The following is a 16,372-nucleotide window of genomic DNA, read 5'->3' as shown; positions in this document are numbered from 1 at the left end:
CTACTCCCATGAAACTCTTATCATCTCTCTCTTCATTAATGTAGCGCCACATCAGCATATTTAATGTGCATGAAACTCTACTGAAACCCTCATTGAGACTGGCCTTATAAAGTGTAGATTACATCAAGCTCTATGACTTTTAAATAAATTTTGTATTTATTATCTGACTTGAAATGAAAAGTTATGTATTGAACCGAGTAATGTTCGTTGAAAAGTTCAATGCATATCTATTTAACGCATCATAAGTGACGGACGATGACCATCATTAGTGATAGACGATGACGCCTCGTTCTATTCAGACGGCTAAAACGGTTTTTTTTTTAGCAAAGACGGCTAAAACAAATTGTGCGGTTGTGTGTGCCATTCAAGTACTTGGTACCAGCATCCACGAAGGCACGCGACGCCCCCAAAGTCGGCCGCCTCGCTGCATCCGCAGCAAAGCCTCGTCTGTCGGGTTAACTGTCCTACGGAGTACTTCATTCTTTACCTGGACAGAGGACAGTTTGACGGGAAAACGACGTTCTTTTTTGCTTCGATTCCAAACATCAAACTAATGCTAGCTGCTTTGTGAATTAACAAGCGAGCCGGCGTGGACCTTGGAGTATTGGCGGCAGAGAGCAGCACGCCTCGCTGATAATAAGCGAGCCGGCGTGGACCTTGGATTGGAGTGCCACTTCAGCCGTTCACCGTTTGTGATGCACTGTTTTCGTTAGCCGTGTCTCGATTTCGTTCAGGCCAGCCACCGGTACCGTCTCGTGTGCGACACTGCCTTCACGGCTCGCCGCAGCTAGCGCAGCCCACAGGCGACACTAGTCATGGACGTGGAAGCAGCGCGCAAGGACGACTTGACGCCGCCAACGCCGCCAACACCACGCCGCGGCAAGGGCAAGGTGATGCACCGCCTCCTGGTGGCGCTCAACTGCGGGATGCTGGCATTGGGCACCACGGCGGGGCCGCTCCTCGTCCGCCTCTACTACGACAAGGGCGGCCAACGGGAGTGGCTGTCCGCGTGCCTCCAGTCCGTCGGCTGGCCACTCCTTCTGATCCCCGTGGCGGCTTCCTACGCCGCGCGCCGCGCCCGCGACAAGCGGGGCGGCCCCGTCCCCGTCCTGCTCACGCCGCCGCGCGTGCTGCTGGCCGCCGCGGGCCTCGGCGTCGCCACGGGCGCCGACAACTACATCTACGCCTACAGCCTCCGGTACCTCCCCGTCTCCACCTCCGCGATCCTCATCTCGACGCAGCTCGCCTTCACGGTGCTCTTCGCGTTCCTCATCGTGCGGCAGCGGCTGACGCCCGCCACGGTGAACGCCGTCGCGCTGCTGACCGTGGGCGCCGCCGTGCTGGGCCTGCACGTCTCGTCCGACCGCCCCAGGGGCGTCGCCAGAGCCAAGTACCTGCTGGGCTTCGCGCTGGCGCTCGGCGCCGCGGCGCTCTACGGCCTCATCCTGCCGCTGGTCGAGCTCGCGTACAGGCGCGCGGCGGCAGCAGGCGGCGGCCGCGCGGTCACGTACGCGCTGGTGATGGAGATGCAGCTGGTGATGGGGTTCTTCGCCACCGCGTTCTGCACCGTCGGCATGACCATCGACAAGGACTTCCAGGTGTGTGTGCCTTATGTACATTTGCTTGTCGCCTACGTGTCACTTCTAGACTCACCATGCGAGTTGGTCGCCGCATGTCTTGAAAGGCCATAATTTTCTTCCGACAAAAGTCCTCTTTTTGTCAGTCGCTATTCCCTTCCGCGTTCCCTCATCCACGCCGCCTCTCCCTCGTTGTCTGCGAGAAGAGAACTCGACGAGAGAGGAAGTGCCAGGCGGCAACATATGTCGCTGCTACTGGCCAAGAATCCGTTGCACTTGCTTAGGGCAGTAGTCCATGGGTGGGCGGCGGTTCCACGTTCCTGGTCGACGCCGTGCGGCGCCCGTGCAGTCGCCGCCGCGGGCTGCGTCTGCGTCCGAGCCGACGGAGCGCAGCGGGTCTCGTCGGGCGACGACATGGCGGTGCCGAGCTTGATAAACTGCCGCGGGAGTAGTGTCCCCGCTCCCCTCCTGGTTCTTCTTCTCCAGATCGACGTTCATAAGCTCGTGTGAAGACATGATATGATGATCGCAGTAAGTCACAACCAAAAAAAAAAAAAGTCTCGGTCGGCCATGTTCACCTGAGGCAGAGAGTTCCTTCCCTTGCTTGATTACATACGTAATCTGATTTTCTCTCTTCATTCTAGAAAAAAAAATCTGATTTTCTCTCTTTACATTGAAATAATGATCGATGAAAACTACCGTGGACGACTATATGTGCATCGATGAAAACTAATAGGGTGATTTCTATTAAAATTTGAAGAATAAACCTATTACCATACACCACTACATGTGATTCCTCGAATCAAATATACTGACTCTCAAAAAGGAAAAGTACTCTATATAGTTAGTCCTGATTTGCAACACTTCCAGAAGAGACTTATCCAACCTGTGCTTTTCAAAAAAATTCTAAGCACATGTGCATTGAGCAGACTCTCTGGAGACCCGGCCGGCGTCATTGTTGCATTCAAAATGTAGCGGTATACTGCTAGCTCCAAACCTACCACGAGGCAGTGGCACCACATTTACCATCTCTTGATCTTGTGCATAGACAGAGGCATACTACGATCGACTCGCCGTAGCACGACCCTAGCTAGGCATATGGACGTGGAAGCGAGCCAGCATGGGTCTCCGCCCACAACCACAAGCAGCAAGACGATGCAGCGCCTCTTGGTGGCGATCAACTGCGTGATGCTCGGGCTTGGCGTCACCGGCGGACAGATCCTCAGCCGCCTCTACTTCAGCAAAGGTGGACACCGGCAATGGCTCTCCGCATGGCTCCAGACCGGCGCCTGGCCGCTGCTGCTCCCACCAGTGGTGGCTTCCTACGTCCGCCGCCGCCGTCAGCAAAGGCGCGACCGGATCAGCACCACCCCAGCTGCCCTCCTGCTCACCCAGACCCAGCCGCGCATACTGCTGTCCGCCGCGGGGATCGGGCTCATCACGGGCGTGAGCAACCTGCTCTACTGCTGGGGGCTCGAGTTCCTGCCCGTCTCCACCTCCGCGATCCTCGTGTCGACGCAGCTCGCGTTCACGGTGCTCTTCGCGTTCCTCGTCGTGCGGCTGCGGCTGACGGCGGCGGCGGCGAACGCCGTGGCGCTGCTGACGGTCGGCGCCGCCGTGCTGGCGCTGCACGTCTCCTCCGACCGTCCGGCGGGCGTCACCAGGAGCCAGTACTGGCTGGGATTCGCGCTCACCCTCGGCGCCGCCTTGCTGTACGGGCTCTTCCTGCCGCTGGTCGAGCTCACTTACAAGCTGTGGGATGCTGCGGGTGGCTGCGGCGCCGTGACGACGACGACGTACGCGCTGGTGGTGGAGATACAGCTGGTGATTGGGTTCGTCGCCACCGCGTTCTGCACCGTCGGCATGATCGTCAACAAGGACTTCCAGGTGCGTGATGCTGATGCCCCACGCGTGTCGCATACCATACGTTCCAAAGCGATAGGTACAGGGGATTGGCTGGCGGCGTGCCAGCAGAATAACCACAGCCCGGCTGGTCAGGGCCTCAGGGGCTCCGCACTATCGCGCGCGTTCACGTTCTTGATCGCGTAATACACCTCGTGCCCCGTCGTCCGTCTCCCTCGGCAACTCGTTGTCGTGGGCAGTGGGCTCTTGCGGCTGTTTGTATACAAAGTATTTTTGAAGTTTTAAAAAGATATAATAGTTTTATGAAACACTTTGATTTTAGAGTGGTTTGTTTAAATTGTAGTCTTTTTTAAGTTTCGAAAACCTCACTCTAGACCATTTTTTCTAAACCATGATTTTACATATACCGGTGATTTTAAAATTACAGATTTTTGATACTATTGCCTTTTGGAATTCCTTGTTCTTTTAATACTAGGACATTCGCTAGATCTTTGCGGATGGGCTCTAAGAGGCCGAAAGGATGGCCTGTTGGGTTTCCATGGTAATGGATAAAGATGGGGACTCTGACTACGATTCCAAAGTGCCCTTTTCTAACGTTAGGGCCTTGTTTAGTTCTCCGGGGAAAAAATTTCGCGACACTGTAACACTTTTGTTTGTTTGTGGTAATTATTGTCTAACCATAAACTAACTAGGCTCAAAATATTCGTCTCGTCAATTTCGACCAAACTGTGCAATTAGTTTTTATTTTCGTTTATATTTAATACTTTATGCATGCGTCTAAAGATTCGATGTGACGGAGAATCTTAAAAAATTTTGGATTTTTTTTGGAAGTAAACAAGGCCCGTATGGCCTAGCGTTCCGACGCACGCCACTTGGCCACACCGTAAATAGTACTGTATTGTCACAGTGGCCACACTCGTCACTCGTCAAACAATAGTCGTCGGTTCTATGTTCGTTTTGAGCTTATCTGTTGAATCTGTCACGCATTCAGCAGTGTTTTCTCTCACAACAAATCAGCGAACAATACTTTCAACTATAGCTTATCAGCTAAGCAAACAGAGTGATCTGATCAGCCATCGACCAATGTCTACAGTCCACACGACCACACGGCCTTCCATTCCGGCGACTGCATGGACTCAGCTAGTAGTCCCATGTAAAAGAATGATCCACATAGATCAAACAGCAGAGCATCAAATGCCACAATGCAGGCACATACATCAAATTACCTACGTGGAGGACCGATATAGGCTGCTTTAGCATATGCACAGTAACATTCAACCGCGAACGCTAGAGTTGTTTCTTAGACACAGGCACACAACGTGCGTATAAAACGGTGGCTCCAAGCTTTTGTCACACCAAACATTAGGATATTCCGCAAGCGCTTCTGACATGTTGTGAAGCATACACCGAGTTGACCTGGTGGCTGCATGCAAATATGGAGGCCGGGGCATACATCCACGGTGGAGCATTGGCCACGTCCTCAGCAGTTCACGCACCCCACTCTAGTCAGTAAAGTTGCCGACGTTGTAGTTATCGTCATGGAGAAAATGGTTCCACCCTTCTCCTTTGTGGTTACCGTAGAGGAAAAGAAAATAACCCCCCAGTACCAAGAAATCTGACATAGATAAATTCTAACACTAAGGACTCAATCTACTAAAATATTTTTTTAAAAACGATAGATCTCAACTCCCGTTAGCCACCGACGAGACCATGGGCGGATCTATATATACCGTACTGGGTGCGGCCGCACCCACAAAAATATCAAAAAAACAGTGATTATAGTTAAATTTTTACCATATTCGCACCCACTAGCTACCTCCGCATGCATGCTACCTTGATGCTGGGCTGCGGTGATTGGGATGTGGGACCGGACAGATGATCGACATCCAGCGCCATCGGACGGCCATATGGCACGCCATCGCAGGCCATGAACGGCTAAAAATCCGGTTGCTGCCTTCTCCCAAAAACAACCGCACGACGGATGGAAATCGCACGCCCCTGGGTGCTTTGCACGTAAATAGGATCCGGTGCACACGGCTCGCGTCTACAAGGAGTGAAATTAATCCGCAGCCGCCTGCCGGCGTCGACATCGTTGTATACAAGGCGCCGTGCTAGATTCCACACCTAAGGCAGGCCTCACACGCCAGCCAACTCTCGTGTGCGTGATTGCGTCTCGCGCGGTCAGACGCAGACGCAGACGTGCGCAGGCAGAGCCAAGAGCCAGAGCCCAGCCGCAGCGCCATGGACGTAGAAGCGCGCAAGGACGCGCCGCCGCCCGCGCGCGGCAACAAGGCGATGCACCGCTTTCTGGTGGCGCTCAACTGTGGGATGCTCGCGCTGGGTGCCATCGGCGGTCCCCTCCTGAGCCGCCTCTACTTCAGCAAGGGCGGCCACCGGCAGTGGCTCTCCGCGTGGCTGGAGACCGGCGGGTGGCCGCTGCTGCTGGTCCCCGTGGCGCTGTCGTTCGTCGCCCGCCGCGCGCGCGACCGGGCTGCCCCGGTCCTGCTGACGCCGCCGCGGATCCTGCTGGCCGCCGTGGCGCTCGGCGTGGCCACGGGCGTGGACGACTTCATCTACGCCTACGGGCTCGCGTACCTCCCCGTGTCCACCTCCGCGATCCTCATCTCGACGCAGCTGGCGTTCACGGTGTTCTTCGCGTTCCTCGTGGTGCGGCAGCGCCTGACGGCGGCGTCCGTGAACGCCGTGGCGCTGCTGACGGTGGGCGCCGTGGTGCTGGGCCTGCACGTCTCGTCGGACCGGCCCCCCGGGGTCACCAGGGGCCAGTACTGGCTGGGGTTCACCCTCACGCTCGGCGCCGCCGCGCTCTACGGCCTCGTCCTGCCGCTGGTGGAGCTCGCGTACAAGCGCGCCGCCGCTGGCGGGGGCCGCGCCGTGTCGTACGCGCTGGTGGTGGAGATGCAGCTGGTGATGGGGTTCTTCGCCACCGCGTTCTGCACTGTGGGCATGATCGTCAACAAGGATTTCCAGGTGAGTGAGTTCCCCACGTGTGGCCTCGCGCTAGCTACTCGTATGGTAACCACCTGTCATCGGGTAGTTTCGCTAGTTCTACGTCTTTGGTATCTAGCTCCAAGTCCCAACGAAACGATAACAAGAAACAACCAAACTGTGCTGACGTAGTAGATGTCCGGCCGTTTGCAATGATTCAAGTCCTCCAATCTTGGTGGCAAAGATTGCTGTGGGAACACAGGAACGGCACCATTTCCCCCCTGGTTTTCCGGTGTTTAAAATAGAGATTTTGTACCATCTGATGAGCATGCACTAGAATTCGACGTCTTGTTTGACCGTCTGCATGGTTTGCTCGACCAATTTGGATCATGAAACTGACAAGACCAGCCAGTGCACGGCCTCAATCAGCCGGTTCGCAACGGCACCGATCCACCAGACGCCAGATTTTGCCGGCACAGGATTCGCAACAGTGGCCACTGTCAGCCGATGAGGCCTGGCCCAGTCTTGATGCCGCAAATCGCCCACACCCACAGCGGATGAGTGGAAAGGGCCAGCGACTCGTCAGGCGCGTGGCACTCACTCGTGCGTGCCTGCCTGTGGCGTCCGTTTGAGAGCCTGTCGCTGTAGACTTCGTCTTTGCGCGGATCTCCACACAGTTATCAGTGGTAAAATTCTTCACGTACGTAGAGAGGAACAGCTAGAGAGAAAAAAGGGCGCAGATTAAAGCTGTCCATTTCGTTGCAAAGGAATCAAAATTATTGAGGTTTCCTGCTGTGCGAGATGAGACCGTGACAAAGATCATGGCTGGAAAGGCAAATAAGCTCGTCCGTTGAATCCTTCCTTCCACCTTTGATGGTCATGCCATAGTGTGGTGTCTCCTCACTGCCTTTTCGTCTGGATGCTCTTCAATTCTTCATCATAGAGAGTGTAGAAACTTAGATAAGCTTTTGCCTAAATATATTCTGACGGAACTTGGGACTGTGCACTTCAAGGTAGTACTCCTATGTACTTGTGCTGCACCAGGGGAAAACGATAGTGTAGTGGATTAGCTGTAGTTGGTGACGACCATATGAGTTGCCCATGACTAGCGCCATTGTTCCTATGTCCTGCCCCCCTCTCCCGAGATGGCCAATCATCTGAGGTGCACGCCGAGCACTTCAAAAAAAAAAAGGCATTTTCAGCGAATCATTTGGTAGCTCATTAGTGGAAATATAATAGAAAAAGAAAACTGAAATAGCTAGCGAATCATTTGCTAGCTCATTAGCCGATCAGAATGCGCGAGATATGAATCCGAATGCGCGATATATGTCTCCGGTCGGCATAGTCGATGCGGTAGGTGAGCCTATGCTCCTCTCCACTAACAATGGCGTATATCAATAGAGCATACAAAAGGACGGATCACCAGCACGCACTAGGACTGAGGAGGGACCCTTCTTGCCCTTCATCAAGGGTTGGGTTTTGTAGTGCCATGGATACTTCCATTCCATCAGCGAAAGGTGACGACGATGATTATTGAAGAAAGCATCAACAGTGAGGAGTGACTCACTGTGCTTTGGTCACACCTACCTAGCATTGTATCCTTGGCGGCGGCGCACCACAGATGCAAGCGTTTCACCAAGCATCGCACTTCGCAGTTCAAACTTTGCGTCTTCATGGGATAAAGTTGATTTATTTATGTACTTGCGCGGATACGCACGCTGATAGTCTGATAGGGATAGTAACAAGAATGCAATGTACGGCAGTTCACGATCAACACTTCTTCTTTTTTTTTACCTCTTTTTGGAAAAGATGAGGTGAATTGCATACCTCTCTTAGTCGGCACATGACATATTTTTCAAGGATTTCTCATAAAGATGACCATACTTTTGTCCAAACACTTCCCCCTTTATATGTTTATCTTTTACACGCACGGCTGCTGGCTGCATGATGCACACAGTAGTAACAGATTACTGAAACCTCTGCATATCTATCCATTCTGGCACTGTTTGTTTGTTTGTTTTATGAGCTGTACTATTTAGCGATAGCGAACAGTATTTTTAGTTCTGACTTTTCATGCAGGCGATCCCTCGGGAGGCGAGGCAGTACGAGCTGGGTGAGGCCCGGTACTACACGGTGCTGGTGTGGTCGGCGGTGCTGTGGCAGTGCTTCTTCCTGGGCGCGGTGGGGGTCATCTTCTGCGTGCACACGCTGCTGGCGGGGATCCTCATCGCCGTGTTCATCCCGGTCACGGAGGTGGCCGCCGTCATCTTCCTGCACGAGAAGTTCAGCAGCGAGAAAGGCGTGGCGCTGGTGCTCTCGCTCTGGGGCCTCGCCTCCTACTCCTACGGCGAGTGGAGCCAAGCCAGGAAGGCCAAGAAGAAGCGGGAGCACGCCGCCGCGGTGGAGGCCCAGCAGCCGGCGGCACCGTGATCATGCATGCATGCATCTGTGCTCGCTGCTGTGGACGTGACGTACGTCGTCGATCTTCCTTCTCCCTCGTTGTACTGTCTGTATGTGTAGGTTGTGATTTTATGGCGGCGGCCGTGTGGATATATGGCGTCCGTACGTCCTGATGAGTCGTCAGTCGTGCTCTTCTGTTCAGTAGGCATTTGGGCAGTAGCGTACTGCATGGTGCATGGAGGTACCGTGGCAGTACAACCACGTTTGAATAGTTATTAATTAGCTACGTTTGGAGTTCGTGGCAAATCGATCCCAGGGAATGATCTGATCTGATTCTGATCTGAACGAATATAAAAAAAAACAAATGCTTGTTTCTGTGTATATTTCAATACTATTTGTGTTGCTACACTTACACACTGTGCGTCGTCAATGATTGTCGCCGGAAGAAAATCAGCTAGTACTGGTTATCGTACGTTATCTCGGCAACAAGCCGGCCAACAGTTGACGCACCATGGCCTCTGGGATGTGGGCTGGGCAGTGCGTATTCAGCCCAAGGGCTAAGGATATAGTAATTGGATAATAGAAAAGATCAAAGGATAATAATTGGATAAGGCAGGCAGTGATCTTGTGGGAGTGGCACGATGGACTTCTGCTCCGCGCGCCGCCGAGTCTGAAGGCTGCAACCGGCTCTCGTTGGTCAGCTGCGCACGGCGTGCACGGACGTGACGCCACATCGGATCTACGGAGTAGTATCTCCGATCGTCGTGATCCAGTGAGGTCAAGGTCAGCCGTCAGTGTGTGACTTAAAGCTACTAGGGAGGGACTGCTCCGGGCCGCCGGACTGCTCAGCACAGAAACAGGCACACCCAGAGCGTGTTGCCTGGACTCCATACATAGTGCGTCCAAATTACAGTAAGGCCTTAATTGGGCCGCGTTTGGCGAGCGACAGGGCACTGGGTACGGCATGCTGGGATGGGTTCAAAATTCAAATGGCCCCTGGCGCAGAGACCTCCTGCTTCGAGTTCTAAGCCTTGTTTAGTTTTTCTTAAAAAAAAATCAAAATTTTTCATCACATCAAATTTTTAGACGTATGCATGGAGCATTAAATATAAATATAAATAAAAACTAATTACACAGTTTACTTATAATTTACAAGATAAATATTTTGATCCTACTTAGTCCATGATTGGACAATAATTAACAAATACAAACAAAAGTGTTACAATACCCAAAATCAAAATTTTACCAATTAAACAAGACCTCATATGCGTAACGTCATCTGGAGCTGACCGCTCCCAGACATGTTGCCGCTGGGCCTTGTTTAGTTCCCAACAAATTTTGCAAAATTTTCCAGATTTTTCATCACATCGAATTTTGCGGTACATGTACGGAGCATTAAATATAGATAAAAGAAATAACTAATTATACAGTTTACCTGTAATTTGCGAGACGAATCTTTTAAGCCTAGTTAGTCCATAATTAGATAATATTTATCAAATACAAATGAAAATGCTACATTGTTTATTTTGCAAATTTTTTTGAACTAAACAAGACCTAAACCCCAAGAACAAAATGCCGGCCCAACCATCCACGGCAGGCAGATATTGCAAGGCACAGGACTACAGGAGCTAGCCACTAGCCACAAGTCATATTTTTTCTTTGTGGTATCAGCCAGTTGATTGGGTTCTAGTCTTCTGGACCATCGCAAAGGCTAGGACACGCTAAATCCCCGGTGCCCAAAACGTCAAAAGCTGAAAAGGCATTATCCTTTCGTTCATCTCGCCGCCGATGATATATGATGACACACGCTCGAAACTCGCACATCCGTCCGTGTCCATCCCTGCAACTCGAGACCAGACCACACCCCCTAGTCCATACGCCAGCCAGAGCCAGCGCGTCTCATGGAGGTGGAAACACCGGCGCAGCCATGCAGGAATGTTGCCCAGAGCGCCGGCACCACAAGGACACTCATCCGCAACCCGCTCCTCGTCGTCAACTTCGCCCTCATGGTCGTCGGCTCAGCGGGCGGCCCGCTGTTCCTCCGCGCCTACTTCCTCCACGGCGGCGCCCGCAAGTGGCTCTCGGCTTTCCTCCAGACCGCCGGCTTCCCGCTCCTGCTCGTGCCGCTCTGCGTCTCCTTCTTCTCCCGTCGCCGCCAGCGCGATCGCGACGACGCCGACGCCGACGCCGACGCGCCGGCGAATAAGGCGGCCACCCGCACGCCGTTCTTCCTCATGACGCCCCGCCTCCTGGCGGCGTCCGCGGCCATCGGACTCATGACGGGCGTCGACGACCTCCTGTACGCCTACGGCCTTGCCTACCTGCCGGTGTCCACGTCCTCCATCCTCATCTCCACGCAGCTCGCCTTCACGGCAGCCTTCGCGCTGCTGCTGGTGCGGCAGCGGTTCACGGCGTTCTCGGTGAACGCCGTGGCGCTGCTCACCGTCGGCGCCGCCATGCTCGGGATGAACGCCGGCGGGGACCGCCCCGCGGGCGTGTCCCGGGCGCAGTACGGCGCCGGGTTCGCCATGACGCTCGGCGCCGCCGCGCTCTACGGCCTCGTGCTCCCCGTCGTGGAGCTCAGCCAGGCGCGCCACGCCGCGCGCGCCGGCGCCGGCGCCGTCACCTACACGCTCGTCATCGAGATGCAGCTCGTCATCGGGCTCACCGCCACCGTCTTCAGCGCCGTTGGCATGCTTGCCAACAATGATTTGCACGTAAGTTCATTTTCGCTGCCAACTTTTCAGTTGCACTCCTGTTCGGCTGAAAATTTTTGCAGCAGCTGCAGCTGCCGAGAGTTTTTCTGAGACAAAGATACTAGTACATATCTTTGAGAGAAAGTCACGATTGAAAATACTCTTCAGTGATTTGTTACGAGAGAAAACTACTGAATAACTGAAAAATTCGGTAGATAATGTCAAGCGAATATCACAGCAGTACTGCATGTAGCGCCTGAATGCGCTGTTTTGCTCGGTTCCTTTTGCCGCTCATGAGCCCCCACCTAGTATTTTGAATATCCCACGGTCGGCAATGCCCAAAAGTTGTTTAAAAAGGGGGGGAATCATCATATTTCAGATGTTTGAATTTTAAAAATTTTAAAGCAATAATCTTTCACAATCAACTATTAAAAGAACCACTCATAAGGGACAATTCATAATTTTCTATAGCCAAATAATGACACAAGACATCTGAGATATAAGAAAAGTGCCAAAAAAATCATGAAAAAATTCTTTTTTTGTGTGTGTGTTACAAATATTTGGTGTCGATATGGACATACACTGAAAATCCGACGTGCAATTATATTCCTCGAGTGGGCAAATAATCATGCGTTGGAGAACGCTAAAAGTAAACATGGTATTAGTTTGATTTCCTCGTATATAGTCATATGTAACACGAAAGCGGGACTAGAACTATTATTTCTAGTATACTAGTAGTAATTGCAAATATCAGGAACCGAGATAGTCAGTGGAAATTTACAAAACTAGCGTTGCTGTGTGGCCAAACCAAACTCCACTGTGCCAATTTGATCTTGGCATTGCAAAAATCTCTCTAGTGACACAAGTTGTTAGAAAGAGAGTCAGTATGTTTCAGGTGTCTGAATCTTTAAAAAATTTCAAGCAACAATCCTAGGCAATCAACTAGTACAATCAAAAAAATAACTCCTGAATAACGTGATAATGCCCATTGCGCAGGAACTCTTGAATATTATTGTAGGATAACGTGAAGGGATGGGGCCTCGGCCCTTGCCCCTTGTTAGCAGGCAGCAGCTAGTAACTGTCATCAAGATAGTTTCCGCGTTTTCAATGAAGTAAATTGATCAGTGGAGTTCCTTTTGTCATTCTTAGTGATCTGATCTCATCAGTAGACTACTCGTACTAAAAAGGTAGTCCACAAAACTAGCTACACAGATATTGTAAACTACTCGTCCACTTAGGAATTTAACCTTATACGCTATCCATAAAGCCCTATGCTTGTTGAGCATGTGTGCAACATTGAACGCCTTTTGTTAAAAAAAAACAAGAAGAAAGTTGTGGAGATCAGAACACGTTTTTGAAAGATATTGACACTCAAACAGTAAAATCAATTCCTAACAGCAAAGGATAATTAAATACTTAAATAGAGAAAGACAAAACAATATCTGCAATTCTCTCTGGATTCAACAAGTTGTATGCATAGGCTAGGATTGTTACACAATCATGCATGGATATGTTTGTATTCTTTCTCGAACCGGGCCGGGAGTCCCTAGAAGTGTGGAGCTAAAAAAAAAGCTAAGGTTCTTGCCATTAATCCACAACTCCAGTTGTCACTTGCCATGGTGTTTCAGGAGGTGATAGCTACGAGTACCCAGAACGTTTGAAATGGTTCTGCTCGCTGACGCTGAAAAACGCAGGCAATCCCGGGAGAGGCGCGGGAGTTCGATCTCGGTGGGTCAGCAGGCTACTACCTACTGCTGGCCGGGTCAGCCGCCACGTACCAGTGCTTCTTCCTCGGCACCATCGGCGCCGTCTTCTTCGGCTCGGCGCTGCTCGCCGGGGTGGTCATGACGGTGCTCATCCCGGTCACCGAGGTGCTCGCCGTCATGTTCTTCCACGAGCCGTTCAACGGCACCAAGGGCGTCGCCCTCGCGCTCTCGCTCTGGGGCTTCGTCTCCTACTTCTACGGCGAGGTCCAAACATCCAAGGCGCACCGGCACCACCACCAGTCTGCAGACAAGACACCAAACGCTGAGCATTTGGACCCATAGGCCAGTAGTAAGTTTTAATTTACCCCATATTTTAGTTGAGGAATAAGTAGGCCATCATATCATTCCAATCATATAATACAACACCATTTTATATGACAGGATTTCGGGTTGAAGAAAAAGGCATCAACACAGTAGCAACGGACAGCCAATGCAGTTATTCAAATAAAATAGTATATAAATACTGTCTGAAGCGAAACTGAGCCTGACAGGCAGGGCATTTCTTGAACGCCTAATCCTTCAGGATTGATTTCTGAAATATCAACCGACGTGAATTCACCTTCAGGCTCCAACAAGTCTAAGATCATGTCCTGGCCCGCCCCGACAACAAGAACAATTAATAGAGGCAAGCATTATAAAATGGCCGTCTCCGTTAAAACATTAGTGAAGACAGGCGGTTATTAAGGTCCGTCTCCATTAATTATGTTAACGGAGGCGGTAGCTTTGTTGTGCCCACCTCTATTAATCGTCTATTTATATGATTAATAGAGGCGGAAAGAGAAACCACCTCGGTTACCGTCGATTAACCAAGGCCTTTTATTGGAGGCGGTTGTATCGGCCAGTCTCCACTAATTAAAAACAACTGCATCCATTAAACTTTCTATACTGGTGCTTGAGCTCTGCTTGCACATCTTACAGTATATAGTTGCAGAGTTCTAATGATGCTAGTATTGTTGAAGTGATCAGTGTCCAGTTTTTTTCCCAAGAACAAGAAATGACACAATTTTCTAGTGTTATTTTGTCAGCATTTGAGCTAGAATTTGCTTCTTGTTTTTTGAAGTCTTGAACTATCATAGTGGCAACTAGTTTTCCTTTTTTACTCGTGTATTTTGGACCATACAGGTCATAGATACCCTTCATTCTAGTGCTGCCATGCTGGGCGTGCCTCATTCACTCCATCAGACAAATAAACTTGAAAATCTTTGATGGGTTCATTGGCTATGTCAAATGGTCCATGAGAAGCTAACTATTTTCTCACTCTGAACAGCCAAAATAGTTGCTAAGCTTTATTAGGTAAGATTCCTATCTCTGAAGATATGAGTTATTTGGTTTCTACTACATGTTAATTTACATATATTAGTCCACATCCTCATATCTGATTTTTTAGTGCATATAATTATCAGTCTGATTGTTCTCAAAATATCTTCAGCGACAAAAAAATATTAGTGTCATAGTATGCAAAAGTATTGGATATGGTTGGCCTGATACTAAGAGTATGTGATGACTTAAGGCACCTCTGAACTCTGAAGCTATGTGAACCTACTGTTAGATTTCGTTCAGCCACATATGTGATAACTTAGGCACCTCTAAAGAATTCATACTGAAACTGAAATCAGTCTTCAGTTCAGAAAAGTTATGAAAATACATGTAGGTTAGCCAAGCCTAGTTCTAAATAAACTGGGTTAAATATTGTTAGGTTCTAATTAATACCGTGCTATGAATAAGATTCTTTAGTCTAGTTCTGAAAATACTTATGAATATTTCCAGGTGTTTGTTTAGATGTGAAAACTGCAGTGCTTGTCTAGTAGTAGGGATTAGCCTGGCCATGTTCTATTAATCAACTAACACCATGAGATGATTAATGATGGCAATGAAAAAACTGCTATTTCATGTTTAGAAAGCCTAAAGGGTGAGCATACAACCAAGCGAAAGCTATGTTAGACTTTTAAAAAAAAATCAGTGAGTTTCACATGAGCACCACAACCACAAACTAAACTGATCAGAATGATACTATGCAACACCTGAATCAACAACCTCAATCAGATGACACAATCCCTTGCGTGACCATGTCCTGGCCGCCTCAAACTAAATAGATCGAAGTAAGCAGTCATAATACATGTACGAACATGTAATTAGATCAGTTCAGAAGACAAATAGCAGGAAGGGAAGAGAAGGCATTCGCACACCTGGTGGTACATTCTCCGTGACCACCACGTCCTGGCCGTGATCACCATGTCCTGGGGCTCCCTGGCAGCGCGAGGGTGCTCCATTTTGCATAGCACAATAGGGAGAGAAGGGATTGGCTCTATGATGACCACGTCCTGGCTGTGATCACCACATCCTGGCCTGGCGAGGGATACCGTGGAGACGCGGCTGGTGGAGGATGTCACACGACGCCCCACCACCAGCAGCGATGTCATCCTTCCTTCCCAGATCGCGGGCTGCACCGCTGCAGGGCCTTCCCATCGCTGGCGGTCGCAGGGGAGGTGGGGCGAGCGATAGACGATCTTGGTTGCAGGGGGGCGACAGAGCGGTGGTAGGGGAGAAGTCGTGGTCGCACAAAAACTTTGAGTAACTTGGCCCTGTTTAGTTGGCAAAAAAAATTTGGATTTTTTTTGGTATTGTAGCACTTCGTTTGTATTTAATAATTATTGTCCAATCATGGACTAACCAAACTTAAATGATTCGTCTCACAAATTACAGACAAGCATTTAGTTATTTTCTTTATCTATATTTAGTTTTTATGCATGTGCCAAAAGATTTAATGTGATGAAGAATCTTAAAAAAATTTAGGAACTAAACAAGGCCTTGATTGCTACGGCCTGACAGCACCGGGCTTAGGGAGGAAGGATCAGGGAATAAATGGAGGTGATTGACGTGCAGTTGTACGCCGTTGGTGTATGTGCTATAAGTTTGACTCGATTTATAAAAAATATATGCAACATTTGTATCTTCAAATAAATTTGTTAAAAAACTAGATTCAAATATCTTTCTAATGATATTAATTATGTATTATAAATATTAATATTGTTTAATATATAATTATCGGCAGTTATTTTTTAGAAAGCGCAAGCGACAATTAAAAAGGGACAGAGGGAGTATATAGTATATTAACTCCGTCCAT

General features: G+C 50.0%; 3 protein-coding genes across 4 annotated transcripts; all 3 read left to right on the top strand.

Annotated features, from left to right (window-relative positions):
- LOC8063731 (purine permease 3) lies at window positions 589-1,691 on the top strand. The gene has a single exon (XM_002462472.2). It carries the CDS (start codon window positions 816-818, stop codon window positions 1,689-1,691), a length of 876 nt encoding a protein of 291 aa, XP_002462517.1. The 5' UTR covers window positions 589-815.
- On the top strand, window positions 2,341-9,194 carry LOC8063729 (purine permease 3). Of its 2 annotated transcripts, none has more exons than XM_021454742.1 (2): window positions 2,341-3,464; window positions 8,466-9,194. In XM_021454742.1, exons 1-2 carry the CDS (start codon window positions 2,676-2,678, stop codon window positions 8,814-8,816), a joined length of 1,140 nt encoding a protein of 379 aa, XP_021310417.1. In that variant the 5' UTR covers window positions 2,341-2,675; the 3' UTR covers window positions 8,817-9,194. The 2 variants fall into 2 exon arrangements, with proteins under 2 accessions (XP_021310417.1, XP_002462515.1); XM_002462470.2 differs by lacking the exon at window positions 2,341-3,464 and adding an exon at window positions 5,487-6,428 and having other exon boundaries at window positions 8,466-9,175.
- LOC8083253 (purine permease 1) lies at window positions 10,590-14,872 on the top strand. Its single transcript, XM_021452943.1, has 3 exons — window positions 10,590-11,503; window positions 13,177-13,537; window positions 13,630-14,872. The coding sequence occupies exons 1-2, from the start codon at window positions 10,688-10,690 to the stop codon at window positions 13,528-13,530; spliced, it is 1,170 nt and encodes a 389-aa protein (XP_021308618.1). The 5' UTR covers window positions 10,590-10,687; the 3' UTR covers window positions 13,531-13,537; window positions 13,630-14,872.

The sequence above is a fragment of the Sorghum bicolor genome, chromosome 2, assembly GCF_000003195.3.
Source record: "Sorghum bicolor cultivar BTx623 chromosome 2, Sorghum_bicolor_NCBIv3, whole genome shotgun sequence".
NCBI lineage: Eukaryota > Viridiplantae > Streptophyta > Magnoliopsida > Poales > Poaceae > Sorghum > Sorghum bicolor.
Note: the sequence above shows the minus strand (reverse complement) of the source record. Positions and strands in the feature narration are given on the sequence as shown.